This window comes from Heteronotia binoei, chromosome 2 (genome assembly GCF_032191835.1).
Source record: "Heteronotia binoei isolate CCM8104 ecotype False Entrance Well chromosome 2, APGP_CSIRO_Hbin_v1, whole genome shotgun sequence".
In the NCBI taxonomy this organism is placed as follows: domain Eukaryota; kingdom Metazoa; phylum Chordata; class Lepidosauria; order Squamata; family Gekkonidae; genus Heteronotia; species Heteronotia binoei.
Window position 1 is genome coordinate 80,536,958 of NC_083224.1, and position 27,971 is coordinate 80,564,928.

General features: G+C 41.6%; 1 protein-coding gene across 1 annotated transcript; it reads right to left on the minus strand.

Moving 5' to 3' along the window:
- Positions 1-27,971, minus strand: LOC132566403 (acidic mammalian chitinase-like). Its single transcript, XM_060231412.1, has 11 exons — positions 27,889-27,971; positions 26,285-26,314; positions 22,835-23,039; positions 18,680-18,736; positions 17,208-17,373; positions 16,099-16,217; positions 15,722-15,845; positions 15,442-15,624; positions 6,398-6,514; positions 5,980-6,115; positions 1-420 (listed from the first exon to the last, which is right to left on the minus strand). Exons 1-11 carry the CDS (start codon positions 27,911-27,913, stop codon positions 116-118), a joined length of 1,467 nt encoding a protein of 488 aa, XP_060087395.1. The 5' UTR covers positions 27,914-27,971; the 3' UTR covers positions 1-115.

Here is a 27,971-nt window from a genome sequence, read left to right on the forward strand (position 1 = left end):
TTTAGTCATGCATCCTGGATTTTATTTCAAAGGAAAGCGTAAGGGGGGTCTGCTGTGGGCCAAAGGGCTACATTATTTCAATCTTCTCTTTTTTGTCGGAAACCATCTGTTAATATTAAGGGTAGTTACAGCATTTACAGCTGTCATCAAACACCAATCCAGGTGCACAGTTGAAAACAAAAGTCTGCTTATTAAAACACACATAGAATTTGGTTCTGTCTTCTGGTTTAGCATGTATACCATCCTCTTTGTTGGCACAAAAGTTATCAGGTGAGTCCTCAGTTGTAGTTGTAGTTATAGCTGGAGTTGTACTATCTGTAGGGCCATCCGTTGTAGTAGTAGTAGTTTCAGTAGTAGTTGTAGGAGGAGGAGTAGGAGTAGGAGTAGGAGTTCCTTCAGGGCAATCTGGCACAATGGGGCCTGTTTGAATATTTAACAGTACAGTGAAATCACCTCGTTAATGCTGAATCATGCTATACGACAACACTTTAAATCAAAGAAACTTCAGAGTGTCAACATACTGCACAGGTACCAGTTAATCAGTTCCAATGAGGATTTATAATTCATAATTCTAGTGAGGTTTTTTATAAACAAATAAAATCAATTCACACTTTACACAGCAGCAGTATTAGTTGCTTTTATACTGCATTGTCTTCTGGTTAACACATGAAGCAGCATTAACAAGAAACAGGAGCTGCAGCTAGGCACAACTACCTAGCAAGGTAGAGGGTGACAATAAATGCTCACAGTCACCTGCAGAGAGTGTGCCATGTTTGTTTTCCTCCCTGAGGATAAGGTGGACTTCACTTGTCAAAAGAATAAACTGATAAGGCTCTTAGAAGAGAAGGTTTGGAGTTTGGAGGGAAAGATTACTACCCTTCATGATACCAAAGACGGGGAGGATTTTATTAACAGGAGCCATGAGGCCCTGCATAGGGATGTGGAGACTGGTCAAAGGGACAAAACAGTGGTTGAAATCCCTAACAAACCTCTTATGAGCTCTACAGCACAAACCCAAAGGCACTGAGCAAGATGGTACTCAGTACCACTGGAATTTAGGAACTGATACCAAGCCTTTACAATAACAACTGAGACAGAAATACCCGCAGAGGAAGAAGCACAAGGACAAGAAAGACAGAATGAAGAGGACATGAGGCTATGAAGCAATGGCGTTGGAAGGAAAAGGCAAAGTATTGGTCATTGGTGAACTTCCTTTTTCAAATGGTAGAGGGGCTCAGGCATATTCAACTTAATGTTCACCAACGGGCAAGAGATGGGGTGAAGGTGGTGAGGACCTTAGGGGGAAGTGACCATGTCCTCCTAGAATTCCTTTTCCTGGGGGGGGGGGGAGAAAGTTTGTAACCAGATGTGATAGATTTAATAAGGAATACTTTAATGAACTCAGAGGCATGATGAGAGTAATTCCATGGGCAAGAATGCTGCAACAAAAAGGAGCAAGTGAAGGGTGGGCTCTCCTACTGACAATAGGCAATGGCTTTTCATCTGATTGGAGGGAGGTATCCAGTGGGGTGCTATAGGACTTGGTTCTGGGCCAAGTATTTTCCAATATTTTTATAAATGATCTGGAAAAGGGGATTGGGGACTACTCATTAAATCTGCAGATTATACCAAATTGGAAGGAGTAGTGAACACCCCAGAAGATATTGAATTCAGCACTGAACACACTGGAAAAGTGGGCATATGTGAATAAGATGCAATTCAATAAGGTAAGTGCTGAGTTCTAAATGAGAAGCAAGTAGGCGTACTTGATGGAGAACACACTTCAGGGTAGCAGTGCGAGTGAACAAAATCTTGGGGTATAGGTGGACTCTAAGCTAAATATGAGCAGTCAGTGTGATGCAGCAGCAAAGAAGGCTAATGCAGTCTTGGGATGTATCAACAGAGGCATAACATTTAAATCACAATGTTATAATTCTGGTGTACACCGCACTGGTCAGGCAGCACCTAGAATACTGTGTGCAGTTTTGGAGGCCTCACTTCAAAAAGGTGCGGACAGAATGGAAAGGGGGAAGAGGAGGGCTACAAAGACTATAAGGAACCCGGAAACCAAGCTCTACAAGGAAAAGCTGAGGGACTTGGGAATGTTCAACCTGGATAAGAGGAGATTTAGGTGGGACATGATTGTTCTTAAGTATTTTAACGGCTGTCACTTAGAGGATTGTAGGGAGCTGTCCCTGTTGCAATAATGGGTTTAAATTATGGGTGGAAAATTGCCAGCTGGATATTAGGAAAAAACAAGGGGGACCCTGTGAAAATCACCGGGGGTGGGTGGGAATCCCATCTACCCTCTACAATTGATGAGCTGGTGCTCACAGTAGCAATACCTGAGAACGAGGAGTGGCTCCTGGAGTCTTCCTGCACTGTGGCTGAGCCAGCCATGGCTCCCAACATGCGTTGCCACATCAGCCAGCCACTGAGCAGCTCCCAGCATCCACCAACACCACAGATGAGCCTGGAGGGGCTCCTGGAACTGTGTGCTACCACCATGACTAGACCCCAAGCAACTCCAGCATCTGCTGATGTTACAGCTAAACCCAGAGTGGCTCCCCCTATCCACCACCAAGCACCAATGTTGCAGCTGAGACTAGAACAGCTCCTGGCATGTGCCACCACCATGGCCAGCTGTAGAAGCAAATTGCTGCTGCAGAAGAAAAGTAAAGTACATTGTCTGTGCATGAGCAATTTTTATTTTAAAAAAATGGGGAGAATCTGAGGGGAAATTTAAACATTTAAACTGTTTATTAATTTAAACTGTTAATTTAAACTGTGTCTTAATAGGTGATTTTATAAATATAAATAGGGAGTTGCCCAAAAAGACCGCCACAACCACGTTTAACTTTAAAAGGTGTAAATTCACTGAGATGAGGAGGCATGTGAGGAGGAAACTGAAAGGAAAGGTAAATACGGTCAAAACCCTTGGGGAAGCGTGGACACTATTTAAAACTATAATCCTAGGAGCTCAGATAAAATACATACCACAAGTTAGGAAAGACACAAACAGGCATAAGAAAAGGCCTGCATGGTTAACAAACAAAGTAATGGAAGCTGTAAAAGGTAAGAAGGACTCCTTTAAGCGGTGGAAAATCAGTCCAAGTGAGATTAGTAAAAGGGAACACAGGCTGTGGCAAATCAAATGCAAGACTGTGATCAGGCAGGCAAAAAGGGACTATGAGGAGCATACTGCAAAAAACATAAAGACCAACAATAAAAATTTCTTCAAATATATTAGAAGTAGGAAACCAGCCAGGGAGGCAGTGGGGCCCTTGGATGACCATGGGGTAAAAGGATTACTGAAGGAAGATAGGGAAATGGCTGAGAAGCTGAATGAATTTTTTGCCTCCATCTTCACTGTGGAAGATGAGAACTTTTTGCCCGCCCCAGAATCACTAATTTTGGAAAGGGTGTTGAAAGACCTGAGTCAGATTGAGGTGACAAAAGAGGAGGTCCTACAACTGATAGACAAATTAAAAACTAATAAGTCACCGGGTCCGGATGGCATACAACTTAGAGTTCTGAAAGAACTCAAAGTTGAACTTGTGGATCTTCTAACAAAAAATCTGTAATCTTTCATTGAAATCTGCCTCCGTTCCTGAGGACTGGAAGGTAGCAAATGTCACCTCCATCTTTAAAAAGGGTTCCAGAGGAGATCCGGGAAATTACAGGCCAGTCAGTCTGACTTCAATACCAGGAAAGTTGGTAGAAAGCATTATCAAGGACAGAATGAGTAGGCACATTGATGGACACGGGTTATTGAGGAAGACTCAGCATGGGTTCTGTAAGGGAAGATCTTGCCTCACTAACCTGTTACATTTCTTTGAGGTGGTGAACAAACATGTGGACAAAGGAGACCCGATAGATGTTGTTTACCTTGACTTCCAGAAAGCTTTTGATAAAGTTCCTCATCAAAGGCTCCTTAGAAAGCTTGAGAGTCATGGAGTAAAAGGACAGGTCCTCTTGTGGATCAAAAACTGGCTGAGTAATAGGAAGCAGAGAGTATAAATGGGCAGTCTTTGCAGTGGAGGACGGTAAGCAGTGGGGTGCCGCAGGACTCGGTACTGGGTCCCATGCTCTTTAACTTGTTCATAAATGATTTAGAGTTGGGAGTGAGCAGTGAAGTGGCCAAGTTTGCAGATGACACTAAATTGTTCAGGGTGGTGAGAACCAGAGAGGATTGTGGGGAGGGATGGTGGCTCAGTGGTAGAGCATCTGCTTGGGAAGCAGAAGGTCCCAGGTTCAATCCCTGGCATCTCCAAAAAGGGTCCAGGCAAATAGGTGTTAAAAACCTCAGCTTGAGACCCTGGAGAGCCCTGCCAGTCTGAGAAGACAATACTGACTTTGATGGACCGAGGGTCTGATTCAGTATAAGGCAGCTTCATATGTTCATATATATGTGAGGAACTCCAAAGGGATCTGTTGAGGCTGGGTGAGTGGGCGTCAACGTGGCAGATGCGGTTCAATGTGGCCAAGTGCAAAGTAATGCACATTGGGGCCAAGAATCCCAGCTACAAATACAAGTTGATGGGGTGTGAACTGGCAGAGACTGACCAAGAGAGAGATCTTGGGGTCGTAGTAAATAACTCACTGAAAATGTCAAGACAGTGTGCGTTTGCAATAAAAAAGGCCAATGCCATGCTGGGAATTATTAGGAAGGGAATTGAAAACAAATCAGCCAGTATCATAATGCCCCTGTATAAATCGATGGTGCGGTCTCATTTGGAGTACTGTGTGCAGTTCTGGTCGCCGCACCTCAAAAAGGATATTATAGCATTAGAGAAAGTCCAGAAAAAGGGCAACTAGAATGATTAAAGGGCTGGAACACTTTCCCTATGAAGAAAGGTTGAAACGCTTGGGGCTCTTTAGCTTGGAGAAACGTCGCCTGCGGGGTGACATGATAGAGGTTTACAAGATAATGCATGGGATGGAGAAAGTAGAGAAAGAAGTACTTTTCTCCCTTTCTCACAATACAAGAACTCGTGGGCATTCGATGAAATTGCTGAGCAGACAGGTTAAAATGGATAAAAGGAAGTACTTCTTCACCCAAAGGGTGAGTAACATGTGGAATTAACTGCCACAGGAGGTGGTGGTGGCCACAAGCATAGCTGCCTTCAAGAGGGGTTTAGATAAAAATATGGAGCAGAGATCCATCAGTGGCTATTAGCCATAGTGTGTGTGTGTTCTCTTATGTTCTTATGTTTAAGGGTTTTTTGTTTTGTTTTTTTGCACACTTGGATAGCTTCCACATGGCCTCAAGCCACAGAATTAGCTGTCTACAGACTGGAGCCACAGATGGCTATTAGAATATAAGATTTTTTACAGTGAGAATAGTTCAGCAGTAGAATTGGCTGCCTACAGAGGTGGTGAGAGCTCTGTCTCACTGGCAGTCTTCAAGCAGAGACTCAATGAATGCTTGTCAGGGATGTTTTAGGCTGATCCTCCATCATTGCACAGGAGGCTGGACCAGATGGCCTATATGGCTCTTTCCAAATCTATGATTCTATGTATTCACAACTTCTTTAGAAGCACATGCCTTTCATCATGATTAATAATGTTCATTACTACCACATATGCCATCCAAACTCCTCTGGTGCATAAAGTGATGCCTTAGCACAATATTGAGGGCAACTGTGCTAGGGACATGCACTGACTACAGTGCAAACACATCAGTTATGCCAACGTGCCTGAAACAAGACCTTTCAATAAAGTGTTGCTGGTCATGAGTCTTTACATCATTTTTGAGAATGTCAGTTATAAAGTCAAAAGGTGCATTATCCTTTGGTTCTTGAACAAGAAAGTCAATGCCACCAAACCTAAGTAGGAACACTTCACTGCTGACATCAGCTGTGATCCTAAAGACACTTTCCTGAGAGTTAGCTCCATAGGATAACATGAGATTAACTTCTGAGTAGACCTGCTTGGGGTTTGTTCCCACAGACTCCTGTCTCATGTATACCATCTTACCATTGGTTTCAAGAAGTCTTTTCAGCTCAGTTATGAGAGGATATTTTCCTTCATTGCAGAAAGTGCCCAGAAAGTCATCCAGATCAATGGCCCAAACCATGGCACCTCCAAAATTGTTCTCTTTCAGGTACTTGACCTAGCCAAAATTCATAAAGTTATTTAATTGAAAAAATTCTTCTGCATCTCTCTATTCAAGCACATGTCTGTTGCTAAAACCATTTGTTTCCTGAAAAGCAATGGATCACACTTGTGCCAAACAGTATTTCAGCTCAAACATACACAATCAAAAGGAATTACTTTGCTGTCCTAGTCTTATCTGTGTACATGTAGCCCTTAATCAAATGCATAGTCTGATATTCAAACACAAGCATGTCCTAATACTGTGAAAATGCTAACATGGACAATATAACAATCTTACTTTATATTTGTAGCTGCAAACGTTGTCATATCCAACCCATTCATTTCCACTGTAGGTATATGGGACTTTCTGGTCATTGATCCATTTTTTTGTGGCAGAGTTTAAGAATGTGCAAATCTGTGAAACAAATCAAAAGGGAGTTCCTTTCACAGTTCTGAGGGCATGAAGAAGCTGATATAGATGCATCTTGGCCTCCATTAAGTCTGCTTTATGCTTATTCAACTGCCTAAAAACAAACATTCCTGAACAAACTTTTGGTTAAATGTGTATTATTCATCTCTTATCCTTCCAGGCCTCTAAGGTCACGTAGTTTCAAAAGTGACCTGATATTCTCAGGAGAATAAACTTGCAGACTTCCAGGGTTGGAAAAATGGAGAGCTGACACGCTTCTTTCAAGAGGAGTGAACCAGACCCTTTGTTTTGAGTATAAAAGGCAACTCCAATGCCTGCTGCCAACTTTTTCCAGAAAGGGAACTGTCTAAGACATGCTTGAAGAATTTTGAGGAGGTTTACTTTGGCAGACGAGAAGCCCCAGTGGGATTCCTTTTCTGCTTTGAAGAACCTCCGGTGAAGAATTGCATTCCATCATCTACAAAGGGTCTTTGGAGTCATTAATTTGACATAAGCTCATCCAAATTCCAACTTTCTATGGATTACAATAATATCTGAAAGGGGAGAGATCGGTGCACAGGAGAATAGATATTCATTAAGGTAAAGATTCTTATCTACCTCTCCGGGACTGAAATAAGCTTTTTAAAATTAAAAGATTAACATCTGGGCTATGAGAGCATAACGTTAAGAAGAAGAAGGGGGTAAATTTGGAATTTTGGGGACTTAAGATAAGCTGGAAAGTGCAGAAAAATAACTGATGTTTGACATACCTGCGGTTTTGAAAAAAAAAACCCAACATAACAGAATTGCTGCTCTTCAAGACGAAACAGGAAGTGATGTTTTACGATCGTGAGATTTTAAATCATTGAGAACGAGACTTCACGGCCAGAGAGTCAGAAAGTAGAAGTTAGAAGAAGGGGAATCTTCAAGCCTCCAGAGACATCTCTCGAGCCAAAAACCATAGAGAAACACCAGCAGCCATTAAAGAAAGGTCAAAGGTTTTATATTCTTAAATAAAGAATGGGACTAAAAGTTTTTAAAACCGGCAGGAATCATCTTAAAAAGGAGAAATATTTTGGATTATATGAGTAAAATTAAGTTTTAAGCATTATTGAAAAAAGGAAAACTTTTTTTAAAAAGAGGCTTGGAAAAGTCGTGGCTGCCATTTTGGATTTTATATAAACTTTAAAAATTAATATCTTGAGCTAGGAAGCTCGGAGGACGGTGATTTTGGGCTTGTTGGAAAGGGCATGCCCTAATCTATTGAACTCTGTACTTGGTTTGCTGGTTGGTGAGGTCAGCATCAGAGCCTATTTTATGCAATGGGAGGACAATGATGTCTGATCAAAAGTCGGTAACACATTTGAGATCAGGCTAATTGGGGAAGGAAAAATGGCAAAACAAGTTCAAGAGCAACTGGATGCGATAGAGGCAAGATTGGGGAAGATGATGAAGGATTTGATAACTGGAAGTGAGAAGAAATTAACTAAAGAAATTAACTCTAGTGCTGAAGAAGTCAAGAAAGAAATTAAAAAAGAGACTGAGGATCTCAGGAAAGAGTCACAAGCAACAGCGCAAAAGACACAGGAGATTGAAGCTAAAGTTAAAGACCAAGATGTTATTATTAAGAAGATGCAGGAGAAGGCAACACTTCAAGATTGCAGATTAATGGAAAACTTGATTCATTTAAGAGGTGTTCCTGAGAATGAACAAGAGGATTTAAAGAAGTACATTGCAACAATCATTGCTGAATATATGAGAGAAGACTCTGAGGGAACGGGACATTTATATGTTTATGTTTACAGGGTTAACTTTGAATTTGCTAAAAAGCGTAAGCTACCAAGAGACGTGGTAGTAAAATTTACTACAAGAGATGTGATGGGAAGGATCTTAAGTCAGCAATTTGATAAAGCAATGGTGGTGGAGGAAAGCAGAGTAAAAATAATGAAGGAACTGCCAAGGAAGGTCATAAGTGACAGAAGACATAAGAACATAAGAGAAGCCATGTTAGATCAGGCCAATGGCCCATCCAGTCCAACATTCTGTGCCACACAGCGGCCAAATATATATATATATATATATATATATATATATATATATATATATATATATATATATATATACACACACACACACACACACACTGTGGCTAATAGCCACTGATGGACCTCTGCTCCATCCATCCAAGACAATTTAAGAAATTGACAGACAAGCTAAGGGTGAAGGGAATAAGATACAGATGGATTCTACCTGAAGGCCATAGCTTTGAGTATAATAGACTGAGAATCACAATAGTAGATACTCAAGGCATGGAAAAGTTTTTTGTGGACAATAAAGAATTTGGAGATACAGATTAATTGAAGAATCATTATGGATTACAAATTAATTTCTTGGAATGTAAATGGACTAAATTCACCACAAAGAAAGAAAAGCAACATTTCATTGGATTAAAAAACAAAAATGTAATATAATCTGTTTACAGGAAGTACATATTAAACAAATGGATTGCAAATTTTTATGGAACAAATCCTTGGGTGAAGAATTATTTTCATTGGCTAAGGAAAAGAAAAAAGGAGTGTTTTATATTTTAAAAAGTATTGGAGCCAAAATTGATTTTTAAGGACAGTGAAGGCAGATATGTTGCATTGGAGGTGTCGATGAATGAAAAAAAAAAAAAACATTGTTGCTGGGACTATATGGCCCAAATGGGGCAAAGAATGCTTTTTCCAAAGATATTATGCAACAAGTAGACCAACTGACGTATGACCAAATAATGTTAATGGGAGACTTTAATGGAACTATTAAGAACTCTTTGGATAGGTCCAGGGGAAAAAAATACAGATGGCAAACTGCCAAAATCATTTTTTGAACTAATAAAACAAGAAACTCTGGAAGATGTATGGAGAAAGTTCAATCCTAATGTATGTGACTATACTTATTTTTCAGCAAGGCACAACTCCTTCTCAAGAATTGATATGTTATGGACTACTAAAGATTTGGGACTTATTACAAATAAGATAGAGATTCTTCCAAAAATAGGTGCAGACCATAATCCATTATTGTGGATGGTTAAAGACAGGAAAAAAGTGAGGAGATGGAGATTAAACGAGGATTTACTGCAAAATACAGAAATAGTAGCCTCTCTTGAAAAAGAAACTAAAGCATTCTTCCAAATAAATGAAAATCAGGGCGTTCAATATCAAACCGTGTGGGATGCATATAAAGCAGTAATGAGAGGAATTTTAATTACACTGAACAACAAAGATAGACGGGATAAAGAACATGAACATATGAACATATGAAGCTGCCTTATACTGAATCAGACCTTTGGTCCATCAAAGTCAGTATTGTCTACTCAGACTGGCAGCGGCTCTCCAGGGTCTCAAGCTGAGGTTTTTCACACCTATTTGCCTGGACCCTTTTTTGGAGATGCCAGGGATTGAACTTGGGACCTTCTGCTTCCCAAGCAGATGCTCTACCACTGAGCCACCGTCCTTCCCCAAAGAAAAACAAATGGTGGACTTACAAAAAGAAATTGGCAAAAAAGAAAGAGAATTGAGAAAAAGACCAGGAAAGAAAAACAAATTGTAGGAGATTATAATATTACAGAGTCGAGTGAGACATCTATTGAATAAGGAGGTGGAATGGAAATTAAAAAGACTGCAGCAGAAATCTTTTGAGGATGCTAACAAACCTGGGAAATATCTGGCGTGGCAAATGAAGAAAAAAAGGGAGAACAAATTTATTAATAAAATTATAGTTGGAGGTAAAGATATCGTGGATCAAGCAGGAATTAAAAGGGAATTCTACAAATACTATGCTAAACTATTTAAAGGCCAACAAGTAGATAAAGAGAAAATAGAAGCGTACCTGCAGAAAATAAAAGTAAAGTCATTAACAGAAAATATGGAAAAAACTTTAAATGAACCAATTCAAAAAGTTGAAGTAGAAGCAGCAATTACTTCATTAAAATTAGGTAAAGCACTGGGTCCTGACAGTTTTTCAGCAAAATTTTATAAAGTACTGGCAGACGTATTAGTACTGAAACTCCAAAAATTGATGAACAAAGACAAGATGGGAAAGTGCCAAATACATGGAAGGAAGCAGTTGTTTCATTGATACTGAAGGAAGACAGAGATGCCACGAGTGTTAAAAATTATAGACCGATTTCATTGTTTAACAATGACTATAAAATCTTTGCTAGGATACTTGCAGAAGACTCAAACAGCACTTAAATATCTTTATTCAAGAGGAGCAAGCAGGCTTCCTCCCCAGAAGGCAAATAAGAGATAACATCAGAACAGTAATGGACATTGTGGAGTATTATGAAAAGCATCCAGAAAAAGAGGTAGCATTGTTTTTTGCTGATGCAGAGAAAACTTTTTACAATCTTAATTGGGACTATGTTTGCAGTGATGGAGAAATTGAAATTGGGAGGTGATTTTATAAAAATGGTCAAGGCAATCTGTACAGAACAACAAGTGAAACTTTGTGTGAATGCAGACTTGACAGAGAAAATGATAATTAGCAGTGGAACAAGACAAGGTTGCCCTCTATCTCCCTTGCTATTCATAATGACGTCAGATTTTTTGCTGATGCAAATCAAAGAGGACAAAGAAATAGAGGGGCTAAAACTGAAAGGTTTTTCTTATAAATATAGGGCATTTGCAGATGATGTGGTGTTCATTAATGAAAACCCATTACAAGTGATGCCCTTGCTGTTAAGTAAAATCAAAGAGTATGGCGAGCTGGCAGGCTTCCATATAAACAAGGAAAAATTGAAAATTCTAAGTAAGAATCTGTCATTGAGCAAACAGAAAGAACTACAGAGTATAACTGGATGTGAAGTTACCTCGAAGGTAAAATATTTAGGTGTAGAGACCGCATTGGTCTTGTCAGCCACCAGCGAGCCTGCAGCAGACGTGGACTATTGCACCCTTCTTGAATCTTCGTTCGCGAAGCCAAGCCGAGAGAGAGAGAGATTACGATGAAAAATATTGATTTGTACAAAAACAACTATGAAAAGCTTTGGCGTAAAATTGAAGAAGATATGTTAAAGTGGAATAACTTGAATTTGTCTATGCTGGGTAGGATCTCTGCAATTAAAATGAATGTTCTACCAAGAATTATGTTCCTTTTTCAAACAATTCCAGTAGTGAAAGATAACAAACAATTTAATCATTGGCAAAAAAAAGATTTCAGAATTTGTATGGGCAGGGAAAAAGCCAAGAATTAAAATGAAAATTCTGACAGATGCGAAAGAAAGGGGTGGTTTCCAGCTGCCTGATTTTAAATTATACCATGATGCAATTTGTTTGGTATGGATTAAGGACTGGATAACCTTGCTTAACAGGAAATTATTGGCATTAGAAAGCCATGGGAATGTTTTTGGTTGGCATGCTTATATGTATTATGGGAAGGAGAAGATGGATGGACTTTTCTCACACCATTATATAAGAAGAAATCTGTTGAATACTTGGAAAAAATATACTAAATATGGTGATGAGAGAAAGTCATTATGGATTATGCCAACTGAAGTCATAAAGTTGTCCTTAGATCCACAGGAAGACAAATGGTTACATATAAACAATTGCTAAAAATACAGGGAGGCAAGATGGAATTAAAACCGGCAGAAGAATTGCAGGACAAACTTAATTGGTACCAATTACAACAAATTAAAAGTTTGGTGGAGCAAGATATTAGAAATTCAGGAATAAGACAAGAGCAAACAGAACTGGAAAAAGTATTGTTGGGTGAGAATGAAAAATTGATTTCAAAGGTTTATAAGTTGTATTATTGAAATGGTCTACAGAAGATGAAGTAGTGAAAACTCAAATGATAAAATGGGCAATAAATATGAACAAAGAAATACAAATGGAGACATGGGAACACTTATGGAAGAACTCTATGAAATTATCGACGTGTTACAACATAAAAGAGAACTCTTTCAAAATGTTGTATAGATGGTATATGAAACCTAAGAAATTAGCAAAAATGAATAATCAAATATCAGATAGGTGTTGGAAATGTAAAAAACACGAAGGTTCTTTCTACCATATGTGGTGGACTTGCGATAAAGCAAAAAACTTTTGGCAAATGATTCAACAAGAAATCTCTAAAATCTTGGGTTATGACATCAAGAGAGCACCAGATATCTTTCTGATGGGATTACAAATGGAAAGTTTTCCGAAGCAAGATAGGACATTGTTGTGGTATTTGCTTTCATGCGCAAATGTGGAAGCAAGATAAAATGCCAGAGAAATGAGACTGGATCTTAAAAGTGTTACACTGGAGTGAAATGGATAAACTTACTAGAATCTTAAAAGACTGCAATTCAGAAAAATTTAAGGATGATTGGAAGAAATTTCAAAAATATGTTGAAAAACAATGGAAAGTCAAGAGACACTTAGTGGTTTTTGATAATATTATCTGAACTTTTAAGGGGAAGATAAAATGGTAACATGGATTTCTGATCTGATATATAATTTAGTAGAAGTTAGACTATGAGATAAATATAGGGTTAATTTTAATAATAATCAATATATAGTCTTGGTTTATTTTATATTAAGGTAAAAAGGAAGAGAAGATTCTATAAGCGTGAATTTTACTTTTTTTTCTTTTTAATTGTATTAAGCACTGGCGGAGGTCAAGAAATAGAGGGCTGGGGGGAGGTGGAAACTTTGTAATGTATTGATCAGTATTTTGAAATTTATATTTGATGGATGTCTTTCAATATGTTGCAAAAATAATAAAATTGGTTTTGAATGAGAAGAATAAAGTTGCAGAGCAAAAGAGTAGCAAAGATTAGGAGAGCAAGAATTTTGTGATATACATACTTTATAAAATAGTGAAAACTAAGAAATGCTAGTCAATGCCATGAGAACTTAATAAACTTTGCCTGAAATCTGGGGCACTGCAGGATGTAGTGGTGACCTTCCAGGGGACAGTGGCATGCAGGGGTCATTTAGTAGAAAAAGAGGCACCAGAGCCCATTAGCACAACTCATTTGCATAATTAATTTGCATATGACACTCACCCCTGACATCATTGGAAGGTGTACTAAATTATATCAGCTCAGCATGTAAAATGCTTCTTGAATTATAATTGTCATAATAAAACCTTACTCCCTCATACTTTTAAAATGACTTTTCCCTATATGGCCACAGCGGCATGATGAAGACTTCCATTTCCATCTGTTTGCTTTATATGTTTTGGTTATTTTCCCATTTTTTGAGGAAGGAAATATTAAAAAGTTCATTGAATCTTACCGTTCTGCAAAATTCTTATAGGGGGTTTGAACAATGGAGCTGAGAAGCAAGAATTTTGGGGAGGGGGGGTGGGTTTAAGAAAGAAAGAGCACAATAAAATTTAGACGTTCCAGAGCTCCAGTCCTATGAGCTCTTGCCTGGTGGTATGTCAAATCACCCTTCCATGAAGAAACATTGGGATCAGCCTCAGTAACATTTTTATATATATATACACATACACAGTCCCTCATCATATACACTGCGCTAGAAGGTGCCTGAACCTTAATTTCAGAATTCACGCCTACCTTTCTCACCCTTTTTCTACTCTACAGCTCTTTCTCTACTTCTGCCTCTGTTTTCATCCCTCCTTCCCTTTTCCTCCTAAGCCCCTTTTCCTGTCCCTTTTATTCCCAGCATCTCAGTTTCTCAGCCAAGCCCCTCCCAGGCTCCCTTCTCTTCTCTTGCCACAGTGCACCAGCTAGAGCGGCGAACCTGAGCATAGGAAATTCCTGGGGAATTGGAGCCTGGGGATGGCAGGGTTTGGGGAGGGGAAGGATTTTATTGCGCTATATTGCCATACAACCAACCCTCATTTTCTCCCAGGGAACCAATCTCTATGGTCTGAAGATCAGTTGTAATTCCAGGAGATTTCCAGGCCCAACCTAGAGGCTGGAAACTCTAGAACCAGTACCCTCACAGCCATGGACTCCATGGAGCTGCTGCTCTTGGTAGAGCTCAGCTGGCCCCATGCTAGACCTGGGTGTAAGATTGTCAGGTCCTCCCTTGCCACCAGTGGAGGTTGGGGGAATAGGGATGCAGATCCAGGGGTTGGGAAACTCCTGGAGACTTGAGGATTGAGTCTGGGGAGGACAGAGCCCTCAGTGGAGTGCAATGCCATAGAGTCCACCCTCCAAAGCATCCACTGTCTCCAGGGGAAGGAACTGATCTCTGTAGTCTGGAGTTGAGCTATAATTCCAGGAGATCTCCAGGTCCCACCTGCAGGCTGGCATTCCTACCTGGGTGAGGGTCTAGCACTGCTGTAGGGATGTTGGTGCCAGCAGATGCACGCTTGCTCTTGTGAACCAGCTGGTGGGCAGGACAGATGGCAGTGGTGCATCACACAATTCACTTGCTTCATCTGGATGCAGTCCCCCTGCCCGCCCCCACATCCCAGGTAAAACTGCAAAGGGGTCAGTCTCACCAGGGCTGCTACATGTTTCAAGAAATATTTTGAAGATGTTCCTACTACTCCTGTATAGAGAGCCCTAATCTCGGCTAAAGAGAATGCATACACCTTTAAGTCGAAGTAAATCTGGCGCACTGTATCCATGAGTAAGCAGTTATTAGAAGTGATAGATAATTGATCCTGCTGCTCCAAGTGCTAAACTTGAGCTTCATAACTATACAGTGAAGACTGATTGCATAGGGCCTCCCAACACCACAGCACAACACTGGAGATTATATAGTACTATAAGAGCACCTAAAACAATCCACATATTCAGATGCGTCAATAGTATTGTTCCATTCAAATTCCTTTGAAGAAATGAACTTTTGCCAACAAACAGAATGGCAGGAACAGAGAAAGAAGAGAACAGGACTTTGACAAGGTATTGTGGCCAGGTAGGTGGCTACAGTATCCTGCATATTTTGTGTGTGTTATGGGCTTTTGTCTGACAAACTCTTTACCTCATAGTAAGCCCAGAAGCCTGCCTCACGGGTATAAGGTCCAGCTGAGCCAGCCCCAGAGACAGGAGCACCAACAGAGGTATCTGTGGAAGTAAGCCTGAAGGTGCGTCCATAGGTGGGGAATCCCATAAGAAGTTTCTCAGCTGGGACACCATTGTCCCTCCAGTATTTCATAGCAAAGTCCTGAGGAGGTAAGAGTTAGAAAAAAAAATCAGTGCCCACCTCATTCACCAGCCCCATAAAAAATGCAGAAATTATAGGATCAGGATGATTTCCTTACACAGTTGAAATACTTGAAATCACCCTCATCTTTGGATCCCACATACAAGGGGCTGTTGTGTCCCGTGACAGTATCCCAGCCTCCATGGAAGTCATATGTCATTACACTGATGAAATCTAGAACTCTGTCATAAATGAAAAAAAATGTATGAGTTCATATAGATAAAAGGCATAGATCTTGAAAAATCCAACAGTGACCTACAGTATGCCCAAGGCATCTACCAGTTTCACTGGTACTTCTCTGCAAAATGGGGGTGCAAATGATTATCTGGCAGTAGCATTTATAGTCGATTTGCATGATAAAATATATAATTGATGATGCATGAAAGAATGAACTTCAATTCCAAACCCCCCACAGCTGAGCTCCATTCAACATACTTTCCTATCTCAGCAATTTCATATCCTGCATCAATAGTTCCTTTCCCAGCAGATACAGCTGCTGTGATCAAAAGCCTCCTCCCTTCACATTTATTGGCTTCAAAAGCAGCAAGCATTTCCTGTGGAGAAATATAAAGAGCCATTTCAAATTTATGTCTTGTTCCTGAGCATCTTCTACATACACATTTAAGGTAGTTTATTTCAGTACTAATTGTGGATGCACTGATACTATTCTTTCAAGTTTAAATTTTATTTGTCTTTAAAGTGCCACTGGACTGGACTTCCAAAACCAGGTTTGATCACCAGCAGGCTGTCCAAATTTTCTGATCATGAACAATCTATGAGTAGTGGTAGAGTATGGACCTCAAGGTATGTGGCAATTGCAGGGGTCTCTCTCCAGCATCCTACTGATTGTCCCCAGTCCATATGTCTTAGCTCAAAGCTGCACTTTGACTTTCTAAAAAGTTGTTGCTGTTCTGTATTCCTTCTTTTGTACTGTTGCTTTTATTTTAACTATTACTGTTCTTTGGAAACACTATTGCTTGACATACAGTTCCCAGGTGCTAGTGCTCACCACCTAGTCTTTTTTATGTTTAAAACAGCAAACACGACAGCTTCTAAGAAAGTTCCAGATTGGGAAACTCCTGAAGATTTAAGGATGGATGAAAGATGGTGAGTTTGGGCACCCTAAGTAGCACCTGAGCACCTCCACCCCCATCTGCCATCCCCCTGATAGGTCTGGCGCTGGGGAGGGTGGGCCCTTGCTTCCCATGCTTGTTGCCAGCCTACCCCCTCTGCCTGGCAAGAGTCACCACGGCTGCCACTGCCCTCCCCACCCTCCCTGCAGTGCCACAAATGGGACCCACAGTGAGTCTGAGCCCCTGCTTGGGGAGTGACCTCAGCAGGGTATAATATCATAGACTTCATCCTCCAAAAACAACCATGTTCATCAGGGGAACTAATCTCTGTATTTGGAGATCTCCAGGTCCCACCTGGAGGTTGGCAATCCTATTAGGAAAGAATGGCTTTGAAGATCTTTTTAGGAGCCATTCTTTGCTGCACTGGTTTAGCACAGACAATCCATTCTTACTATTGTACCAGATTCTCACCTGAATCAAGATAGTGAAGCGCTGCTTGTCTTCAGGAGGGCTGCCTCTGGATCCTGGGTATTCAAAGTCCAAGTCAATCCCATCAAACCCAAACTTACAGAGGTACTCAATCACTGAATCAATGAAGATTTTACGATTGGCAGCTGAGGAAACCATTTCAGTGAACCTAGAATAAGGAGATCCTTAAACAATCTCCCACATGCCCATACATATACTTTATATGAGACCCATGTGTCATCTGTATCAAAATTCCCCAATATCAAGCCTATATGTATGATGTGATCACATGAACGATAACAAGTCATGGGCATGCTGCAAGGCACCATATAAATATTTCTCAAGATGCAGAGAAACCACTTTTCTTTCCATGAATGGCACCCATGCAGGTGGGACAATGCTGAAATGCAGAAGCGGGTAATTGTATGGGTCTTTCCCAACAGGATGCTGACTCAGGACCTGTGAAATCAACTTTTGCTTGCATCATTTAAATATTACTCTTGCCACGTGGCAACTTTTTTGGAAAAGAGGTGCCAGAACTCTCAAGAGGGAAATGAAAGAGAAACACACAGGTTCAGGAAAAGTGGTTTCATGAACTTTTTTGAATTTTGTTTCCACAAAGAGGTTCCAGAACTCCTTTCTGCCACATTCCCCCAGAAAAAAGCCTTGCTCATAGATATACACCTCCTCTGCTGTTTAGGTATTGTGTAAAGGGCAGCCAAGAAAGTGTGGGCAATGCCTTATGTTCAGCCAGAAGTCAGATTGAGGGCTAAGCAGGATTTCCAGTGACTGGGAAGGAGGACATTTCTGTGCCCTGCACAGAACCCTCTGGCTAGCAGAATAAACTATGCAAAGGACATAAATGTGTGTAAGCCTATTCACTGTGCATAATTTATACAAGTCCCAAAAATCAGCATTTATGGTTTAGTGCTTAGAATGTTGGGCTAGGACTGGGGAAACTTGGGTTAAATCTTTACTTTCCATGAAAACTACAGGGTGACCCTGCGTCAGTAATTCTCAGCCTAACCTATGTCACAAGGCAGATGTACAGATAAAATGGAGAAGGGGAGAACAACCTATGCCACCCTGAGTACCTTGGAGGAAGGAAAGAGTGAAAAAATGCACTAAAGAAATTTCTTGACACAAAACTGGGTTAGCTTGGCACAACATTGTCGTTTGTTTTTACATGGCCTTGCCTGTACAGAATGTCTACCGTCTTTACTTTAGTTGGCCCAACTCCTTCTTTTTCAGTAGATTGTAAACCAAAGCCCTTTTCATCAGAAGTACTATCACTCTATCATCACATCCAAAACACTATTAAACAGTAACTTCAGGTCTTTTAATCAGGTTCATAACCATGACTCGTGCTTTGATCTTCGACTACTTGCAATTCAGAAACTCCACTGGAGCAAGATTACAGTCGCTGGCATCAAAGCTATTCAGTTGTTGTTTTAGAGCACACGGAGGATACTCACTTCTGAGTGCCAAAATTCCAGCCTCCAATAGCTAGCAGAGTGACCAGATTGGAATTGCTGTAAAATATGAGAAAGAATAATATCAATGCAAACATTTGTTCTTGCACCTCAGGATACAATACCTGAAATACTGAGATTTATTTTAAAGATACAGATATCCTTCACTAATATATATAGCAGGGGTCCTCAACCTTTTTTGAGCATGCAGACATGTTTGGCATTCTGGCAGAGGATGGTGAGCACAACATACAAAACAGCTACCACAGGAGACAGAGCAAACCACAAAATGTCAGGAAGTAAGGTCATACTGTTCATAATGTTGATAGTAGTTCTTCGGCATTTCAGACAGAAACTCTGTTTAATGGGATACCTTTTTAAATTAACATATTTTTTTAAAATGTTGAACGACAGTGTAAATGAAGGAGTGGCAAGAAAACTCTTGAGGCTTTTTAGAATTCTTGAGGCTTTTTGTATTTATTTTAAAGCTTTAAGATATCTGAAGATATCTATCTGAAGCTATCTTCTTAAGATATTTTCTTGCAAACACACAAAGCAGGGAGGGAAGGCAGCATAGTATAGTCTGATCTCAGATCTTGGAAGCTAAGCAGGGTCCATACTTGGAAGGGAGACCAACAAGGAAGATTCTGCAGAGGAAAGAATTGGCAGAATACCTCTGCTTTTCACTTGCCTTGAAAGCCCCTTGATGGGGTCTCCATAAGTTTGCTACAATTTGATGGCCCCTTACCCACACATACACACACACATAGTATACGTATTGAGCTAGCCACCTCTAGCAGTATCTGTCTTTATTTTGCAGGCATCTTATACATTTATGCAAAATAAAAAAATGCTTGTCGTGGCTTCCTCTCCACTTTAGATGAGCCCTTGCCTCATAAGCCCACACATTTTCAGTCTTCACCATTCAGAGTTGCCAACTCTGCGGTAGGAAATTCCTGGAGATTTTTGGGTGGAGCCTAGAGATGGCAGGGTTTGCAGAGGGAAGGGACCTCAGTGGGGTATAATGCCAAACAGTCTATTCTCCAATGCAGCCATTTTCTCCAGGCAAACTGATCTCTGTAGCCAGAGATCCATTGTAATTCTGGAAGATCTCCAGGTAGGGTTGCCAAGTCCAATTCAAGAAATATCTGGGGACTTTGAGGGTGGAGCCAGGAGCAAGGGTGTGACAAGCATAATTGAACTCCAAAGAGAGTTCTGGCCATCACATTTAAAGGGACCGCACATCTTTTTAAATGCCTTCCATAGGAAATAATAAATGATAGGAACACATTTTGGGGCTCATAGAACTGGATTCCCTGGTCCAATCTTTTTGAAACTTGGGGGGTATTTTGGGGAGAAACACTGGATGCTATACTGAAACTTTGGTGCCTCTACTCAAAAAACAGCCCCCCCCCAGAGCCCCAGATACCCGCAGATCAATTCTCCATTATTTCCTATGGGAATAAGTCTCCATAGGGAATAATAGAGTTCCCAGCAGACATTTCCCTTCTCTCCCCCTGCTTTCTGATGACCCTGAAGCGGGGGAGGGCCTCCAAACCAGGGGTTCCCCTACCCCCACCTGGGGATTGGCAACCCTATCTCCAGGCCTCATTTGAAGAATGACAACCCTAGCATAGGCTTGCCAATCTCCAGGTCCTAGCAGGGGTTCTCCCACTTTTCCAGGCTCCTTCTGGCTCCCAATCAGCTGGCCAGTGAGGGGAAGCCCTGCCCTCACAGCCACCATGTGCCTTTCCACTTTGGAACAGTACTAGAAGTTTGGACAGGCTTCCTTTTTGGATGATGTGCCTGTGTCTTTAAATATGTAGGACCCAGGCTGAATGGGGGTGGGGTGAGCAGGCAGAACAACATGGCTGCTCTCAGTAGCTATGAAAGCAGCCCAGACCCTCTGTTTGTTGTACAATTTTTTCAGAGGTCGTTTGCATAGTAAAGGGTAAACTTGAACGTTTGGTTTCCCTGTGTTATTGTGAAGAACCTGGAAGCTCAGCAGCTCATGAGTAAATTCTCCTAGTAAAACCACTCCAGTGTGGGATTACAAACTGTTTTGTTTTTGCTGCGCTCTCTCTCTTTCTCTGTGTGTGTGTTTGTGTGTGAGAGAGAGAGAAAGGGGGAGAGGGAGAGAGAGATGACTTGCAGTTTCTTGAGGGAAGAAATGAAGACTATTCAGGGGAACTGCACTGCTGTATTTTTATTTGTTTATTTTAGGGAAAATCTTCTGGCTCCACCCCCGAAGTCCCCAGATATTATCTGAGTTAGACTTGGCAACCCTATCCTAGCACTATTTCTTTTAACAACAACAGTTGGTGCTGAATTATAAAAACATATTCAATTAAATATCTGATGACTTCAGTAGAAGTTTCAGCTAGGTGCAGCTGTGTTGACCTGTTTAAATCCCACTGTGTTTTTAGAATATCTCTCTGCTATTTGTACAAGTAAAGTACATCACAAAAAGCCAGTGTCAACATTGTATCATCAACATCAAAAACCCAAAAAGCCCAACTTAGCCCCCACCCCCTTTTCTAAAAGCACTTGGTGGGTAGCAAGAATGGTTTCAGTGGGTGCCATGGTGCCCTTGGGCATCATATTGGGGACCCTGATATATGGCAATTATCACAGGTCCCTTCAAAGAGAGATATTGGAAACTGGATCGAGGCGGGTCAGCAGTGCTGTTGTTGTTGGACCTGTCGGCAGCTTTCGACATGGTTGACCATCAGTTGCTGGTCCACCGCCTCGCTGATGCGGGGATTCAGGGGTTAGCTTTACAATGGCTTTCCTCCTTTCTCTGTGATCAGGGACAAAGGGTGGCGATCGGGAGACGATCGTCCCAGAGGCATCCGCTTAATTGTGGGGTGCCTTCTGGGGGCGGTGCTTTCCCCGATGTTGTTTAATATCTGCATGCGCCCCCTTGCCCAGATTGTCAGGAGATTCAGGCTGGGTTGCCATCAGTATGCAGATGACACTCAGCTTTATCTGCTGATGGATGGCCGGCCTGCCTCTGCCCCAGAAAAACTGGCCCCGGCATTACAAGCTGTGGCACGGTGGCTCAGGCTGAGTCATCTGAAGCTGAACCCAATGAAGACAGAAGACCTTTGTCTGAGCCGTGGTGGCCTGGGAAGAGAAATCCCTTTACCAGCCTTTGATGGGGCGCCACTGATATCGGCACCTAAAGTCAAGAGCTTGGGGGTGCTACTGGAGCCCACATTGGCTATGGAGGCCCAGATAGCAGCCACTGTGAGATCCGCCTTTTTCCATCTTAAGCGGGCATGACAGCTGGCACCCTTCCTAGGGCACAGTGACTTAGCAACAGTGATTCATGCTGCGGTCACCTCGAGACTAGACTACTGTAATGCCCTCTACATGGGGCTGCCCATGTCTCGAATCTGGAAGCTGCAGCTGGTGCAGAATGCTGCAGCCAGGCTGTTACTGGGTCTATTTGGGATCATGTGCAGCCAGGGCTGCGGAGACTGCATTGGCTGCCAATAGTATTCCGTATTTGCTACAAGGTGCTGGTTATTACCTTTAAAGCCCTATATGGCTGAGGTCCTGTCTACCTTAAGGACCGTCTCTCCCCATATATTCCCCAGAGGGTACTGAGATCTGGATCAGAAAACCTATTAGAAATCCCCGGGCCGAGGGAGGCAAGACTGAAGGCTACCAGAGAATGAGCCTTCTCTATTGCGGCTCCCCACTGGTGGAACCAACTCCCTGATGATATTAGAGCCTTGCGGGACTTTACCCAATTCCGCAAGGCTTGTAAAACAACACTTTATTGTCTGGCCTTCAACTAAAGTACAGAGCTGCTTAACATCATGGTATGGAACTTAGCACCAAAACTGTTTTAAAAATTTGTTCAATATTTAAAGTGCAATTGTTAATTTTAATTGATCTTACTGTAATTGTTTTATTGCTTTATGGTTTTATTGTTTTATTGTGGATTTAATGTTGTTAGCCGCCCTGAGCCTGCTTCGGCGGGGAGGGTGGGATATAAATGCGAAAAATAAATAAATAAATATCCCGTAAGAAATGCTTAAACCACCATTTTAAAATGATCTTCATACTTCAAGAAGTGAGCATCTACACATACACCCTCTGAAACATATACATTTTTGAAAACATTGAAACATGGGATGTATTGCTAACCTTTTCTTAAGTGCTTGAAACTCTGGGAAGAGCCTGTCTTCATCATTCCATTCATATGGTGCAATTTTATTTTGATTCATAGTGGCAAAGGCATAGGTCAAATGAGTGCAAAGATTTGGATCTATGTTGCTTGGAAAGTACTTGGCTGGTTCTGGCCTGTACTGAGACCAATTAGTGAAATAACATACCAGCTTGTAGGCAGAGCCTGGCAAGAAGAGGGAAGAAACCATCAGTGATAGAAACCAGAGAACTTTTCTTTTCAAAAAATAGTCCTGTTTGATCAATTGAATTAGACACAGAATGATTAATGTGTTATACACTAAATACAACAGCAAATTTTAGTGCATTTCACCCAATAACTAATTGGGTTTCTTTCTTTTTGTTGACTGTTCTAACAAAAACTTTTGTTACTGCATTTCACAGCCGAGGATTTTAAATAGTTAGACAAGGCTAAATAGAAACATATATGACGACTCCAAATTGTCCAAATTAGCTATCACCTTTTCCTCAATGAACTATACATCCGACCTGCCTTTTATTTTGCATGTCTCATTCAACATACAATGAAATCCACATGACTAGCCCAGACAGTATCCATCATCCCTGTGCAGCTCAAAACACTGAAGCATGGAAAAGATGGGTAAAGCAAAACCTATTAACTAGTGATAGAACAGAATGGAACTACTGAGACTATTGTCCTGATAGCCATAAATATCACAAAAGTTTCTAAAGCCAAATGCAAATCAAAAGGAATGTTTTCCAAAATCACCTCATAAATGTATCATTTTGAGCCATTAGTCTACCTAGCTAGATAAGAGACCAGCTGAAAGAAGCTGTATCACAAAGAATCATGTAGCAGGCCTCTCAAACAGTAAATAGCAAACACTCTCTTGCAGTTTTCATAGCAATAAATATGCACTCCCATCTGAACTATGGTCAGGTGGCTAAGGCAGAAAAAACTGAAACTGAATCCAGACAAGACCAAAGTAATGGTGGTTGGGAAGGCTGAAATTCTAAAGCAGGGGTCCCCAACCTCCGGCCTGTTAGAAACTGGGCCGCACAGCCTGGCCGCCCTGCTGCCTCTTGTGGCACCTCCTCCTCCCTCTGTTTTTACAATTTTAAGGCCGGGGAAGGGGCAGTGAAGTACTGCCTTCCCTGGCTCTTTAAAGGCTGACCCGCCCCACCAATCAGCTGATCAGCAGGGGAAGCCACAGCAGTAGTGGCGGGCAACCTGCTGAAAAAGCGGTGCCGTCTAGCCTCCTCCCTTCCCACGCCCAGGAAGGAAGTGGGAAGGAGGCAAGGGCAACGCCGCTTTTTCAGCAGGTCGCCCACTGCTGCTGCCATGGTTTCCCTCACCGATCAGCTGATTGGCGGGGGGGGGTCGGCCTTTAAAGAGCTGGGGAAGGCGGCGCTTCATGGCCTTTCCCCAGCCTTAAAATTGTAAAAATGGAGGGAGGAGGAAACGTGAGTGGGGCGGGGCGGCAGGGCTGCACGGTGCCGTGGGGGGGCAAGGGAGGCCAAATTCGGTGCCCCCACCCTACCAGCCCTGGTGCCGCGGTGGGCAGCCAGCCCTAGTGCCAGTTCCTGGTGCCAAAAAGGTTGGGGGCCAATGTTCTAGAGGGACTGAATCCACTTGGCCTAGATGAAGTGACAATGGCTTTTTCAGAACAGGATAGTAGCTTGGGAGCGCTCATGGAATCCACCTTGCTGTTTAAAAATAGGTCAGCACGATGTCCTGGAATGCTTCTATGAATTGCATCTGATTCACTAGACTCAGCCAAACTGGGCATGCTGATTGGATTACTGCAGTGTGCACTATTGTGGGACTGCAAGTGGTGCAAAACACAACAGCATGACTATTGTCAGGCACTAGCTACTAGGGACATATGTTGCCCATTTTGAAACAGCTATATTTAGGGTTGCCAGCCCTCAGTTTTCATGGGCTCCTGCTGATTGCCAGCTAGTTGGTAGGGGAAGTCCCGTCTCCAACAGCCACCACCTGGCTTGACATCCCTAATGTGATGATATCATGTGGAAGTTACATCATCATGCTGGAGATGTTGTGTGGCGATGCTCTGGTATTTTAGGCAAAACTCTGTGTGATGTCCCCCACATCACTTCTGCATGATCTCATCGCATTGGGGATGTCACATGCATGCAGTGATGCTGCCCTGCCCCCCCTCCAGAAAGTTCCCTTCCACACTCCTGCCAGCAAAAGCTAGAGACCTGGCAATCCTAGCTATATTGACTGCCAGTCTATTTCCGATTTTAATTCAAGGTACTGGTTATGATTCTTAAAGCCCTTCATGATCTGGGACCTCTATACCTGGAGGACCATCTCCTTCCACATGTCACTGTGCATTAACTATAATAATAATAATAATAATAATAATAATAATAATAATAATAATAATAATAATAATAATAATAATAATAATAATAATAATAATAATAATAATAATAATAATAATTTTTATTTCTATCCCGCCCTCCCCGCCGGAGCGGGCTCAGGGCGGCTCACAACACAAAATAAACACTACATCGGTTTTACATTATAAAACATGGTTAAAACAGTTATAAATTATTAAAATTAACATAACATAACAACATGGCGTTATAACATTAGATTTGGTAGACTTCTATGGTCATCAGGCAGCCATCTGCTGGCTATCCCACCACTTAGGGTGGCCTGTCTGGCACCCATGAGAGCCTGAGATTTTTCTGTCATGACTACAACTCTGTGGAAAGGCCTCCCTGAAGAGGTGAGGAAGGCCCCTACTTGGAGATCTTCAGGAGGTGTTGTTATGCCTATTTGCCAGGGCTTTTCAGAGAGTCTGAATTGGCAGGCATCTTTTAAGGGGTGAGGGAAGAAATTTAGGGTTTCTTATTTTGTTTTTGGTTTAAACCAAACGTGTTTTAAACTATTATTCTAAGTCCCCTTGAACCACAAGGAAAAGTGGAATGGATGGGCGGACAGGCAGGCAGACGCTACGTATACCTGTATAGAGATATAGCTATAGATATTATACTTCTCACATTAAACAATGGTACCAGTTCAGTTTAAGCTTTACTCTCCATGAAGTTGCTACCTGGCTCCATATTCATTGCATTTCACATCATGAAATGAGTTCTGAGAGCCCAGTAAAAATAATAATTAATACAATGTCCAAGAGAGCACATAAGAAACAGAAATAGGTTGAAAGGTGCTGATTCTGCTCCTTTCATTCAGTATCTGTAAGGAACCTCCTTACAGTTTTGTGTAATAATGTATACTGTAATGAAAGTAATTTGTTTTTTTCCTGTCATGAATGTAACTCATCTTTATTAAGTTAAAAAAATTAGAGATGATAAATGAGAAATCACAAAAATAATTTTTATTGTTAATATTTCACCTCAGTAGCTACCATGTTTTGTTCCCATCTATCATATATATTTTAAAAATGTTCTCACCAAGCTGCAATTGCAGCAAAATGGCCAGACCTGCAAGAGAAAGTTGAATGTGTTAGAAACATAGGCTTCCCAATCCCCAGGTCCCAGCGGGAGATCCCCTGGTTTTACAGGCATCCCCCCTCCCCCAGCCAGCTGGCCAGCGGGGGAAGCTCCACCCCCACAGCCATTATGCACCTCCAGGAACGATTCCCATAGGGAATGATGGGGAATTGATCCGCGGGTGTTAGGGGCTCTGGGGGGGCTGTTTTTTGAGGTAGAGGTGCCAAATTTTCTGTATAGCATCTAGTGCCTCTCCCCAAAATACCTCCCAAGTTTCAAAAGGATTGGACCAGGGGGTCCAATTCTATGAGCCCTAAAAGAAGGTGCCGCTATTCTTCATTATTTTCTGTGGAAGGAAGGCATTCTAAAAGGTGTGCTGTCGCTTTAAATGTGATGGCCAGAACTCCCTTGGAGTTCAATTATGCTTGTCACACCCTTGCTCCTGGCTCCGCCCCCAATGTCTCTTGGCTCCACCCCCCAAAGTCTCCTGGCTCCACCCCCAAAGTCCCCAGATATTTCTTGAATTGGACTTGGCAACCCTATAGAAACAGCCAACATGTTTTTGCCAGCATTCAAAAGTAGGGCTGATCTAAAACTGTGGGACCCAATTCACCCTGCAAAATGTACTTCTTCACCTCACTTCATTTCAAAGATTTCTTTCAAGTTGCAAAATGAAGAATATGTTCACTCATTCAGTAAGTGAGCAGGAAGAACTACCTGCATTCTTACCTGATGTCATCAGAAAGCCAAAACAGATTATTATGTAGTGTCATAAATCATACCCAGAATCAGGACACTACTCTGGTTTGGTTTAATAATGTCATCATTATTAAAAGCCTAATCTGGTTGGCTTCAGGATTGTCATGTTACCAGTGTGATCCCTGATTGGCTGGGATCATTTAATAAAGAAGCAATATTAGTATGGGTCTTTAAATTGTTTTAAGAGAGCCCCGTGGTGCAGAGTGGTAAAGCTGCAGTACTGCAGTCCAAACTCTGCTCATGACCTGAGTTTGATCCTGGTGGAAGCTGGGTTCAGGTAGCCGGCTCAAGGTTGACTCAGCCTTCCAACCTTCCAAGGTTGGTAAAATGAGTACCCAGCTTGCTGGGGGGGGAAGTGTAGATGACTGGGGAAGGCAATGGCAAACCACCCTGTAAAAAGTCTGCCATGAAAACGTGAGAGCAACGTCACTCCAGTCGGAAACAACTGGTGCTTGCATAGGGGACTACCTTTACTTTTAAAAAATTTGTTTTAAACAATGCCAAAATTGCAGATTAAGAAAAGATGCTGTTGGCAATGGATGGCATGGTGAAAAAACCATAAGCAAGTGGGTGGGGAGTTAAAAGACTTTCCCTATCCTATCTTGTCCTGAAAATCTTCATGACTGAAAACTCATGTAGCATTATTTAAAACACTTCCAGAGGATGTGATGCTACACTGAACACTTGTTCCCACTTTCAAGAGATCTTATGAAATTATTTCTGTAACACATCCCTGCCATTGCTACTAGGATCAATTCTACCTGATAGTTAAAGATAGAGGTGAGAAAACTGGAAGACACACTTACCAAACCACAGCAGACCCTTCCCCATCTTTTCTTCCAGTTGTGACTGCAAAGCTCTTCATTCAAGTTCAATTTTATAGAGAGGA

Coding starts and splice junctions, on each gene's coding strand:
- LOC132566403 (XM_060231412.1), bottom strand. CDS start 27,913: ATGGGGAAGGGTCTGCTGTGGTTTG. Junction 26,315..27,888: donor GAAGGGTCTGCTGTGGTTTG/GTAAGTGTGTCT, acceptor TTTCTCTTGCAG/GTCTGGCCATTTTGCTGCAA. Junction 17,374..18,679: donor TGGAATTTTGGCACTCAGAA/GTGAGTATCCTC, acceptor TCCTTATTCTAG/GTTCACTGAAATGGTTTCCT.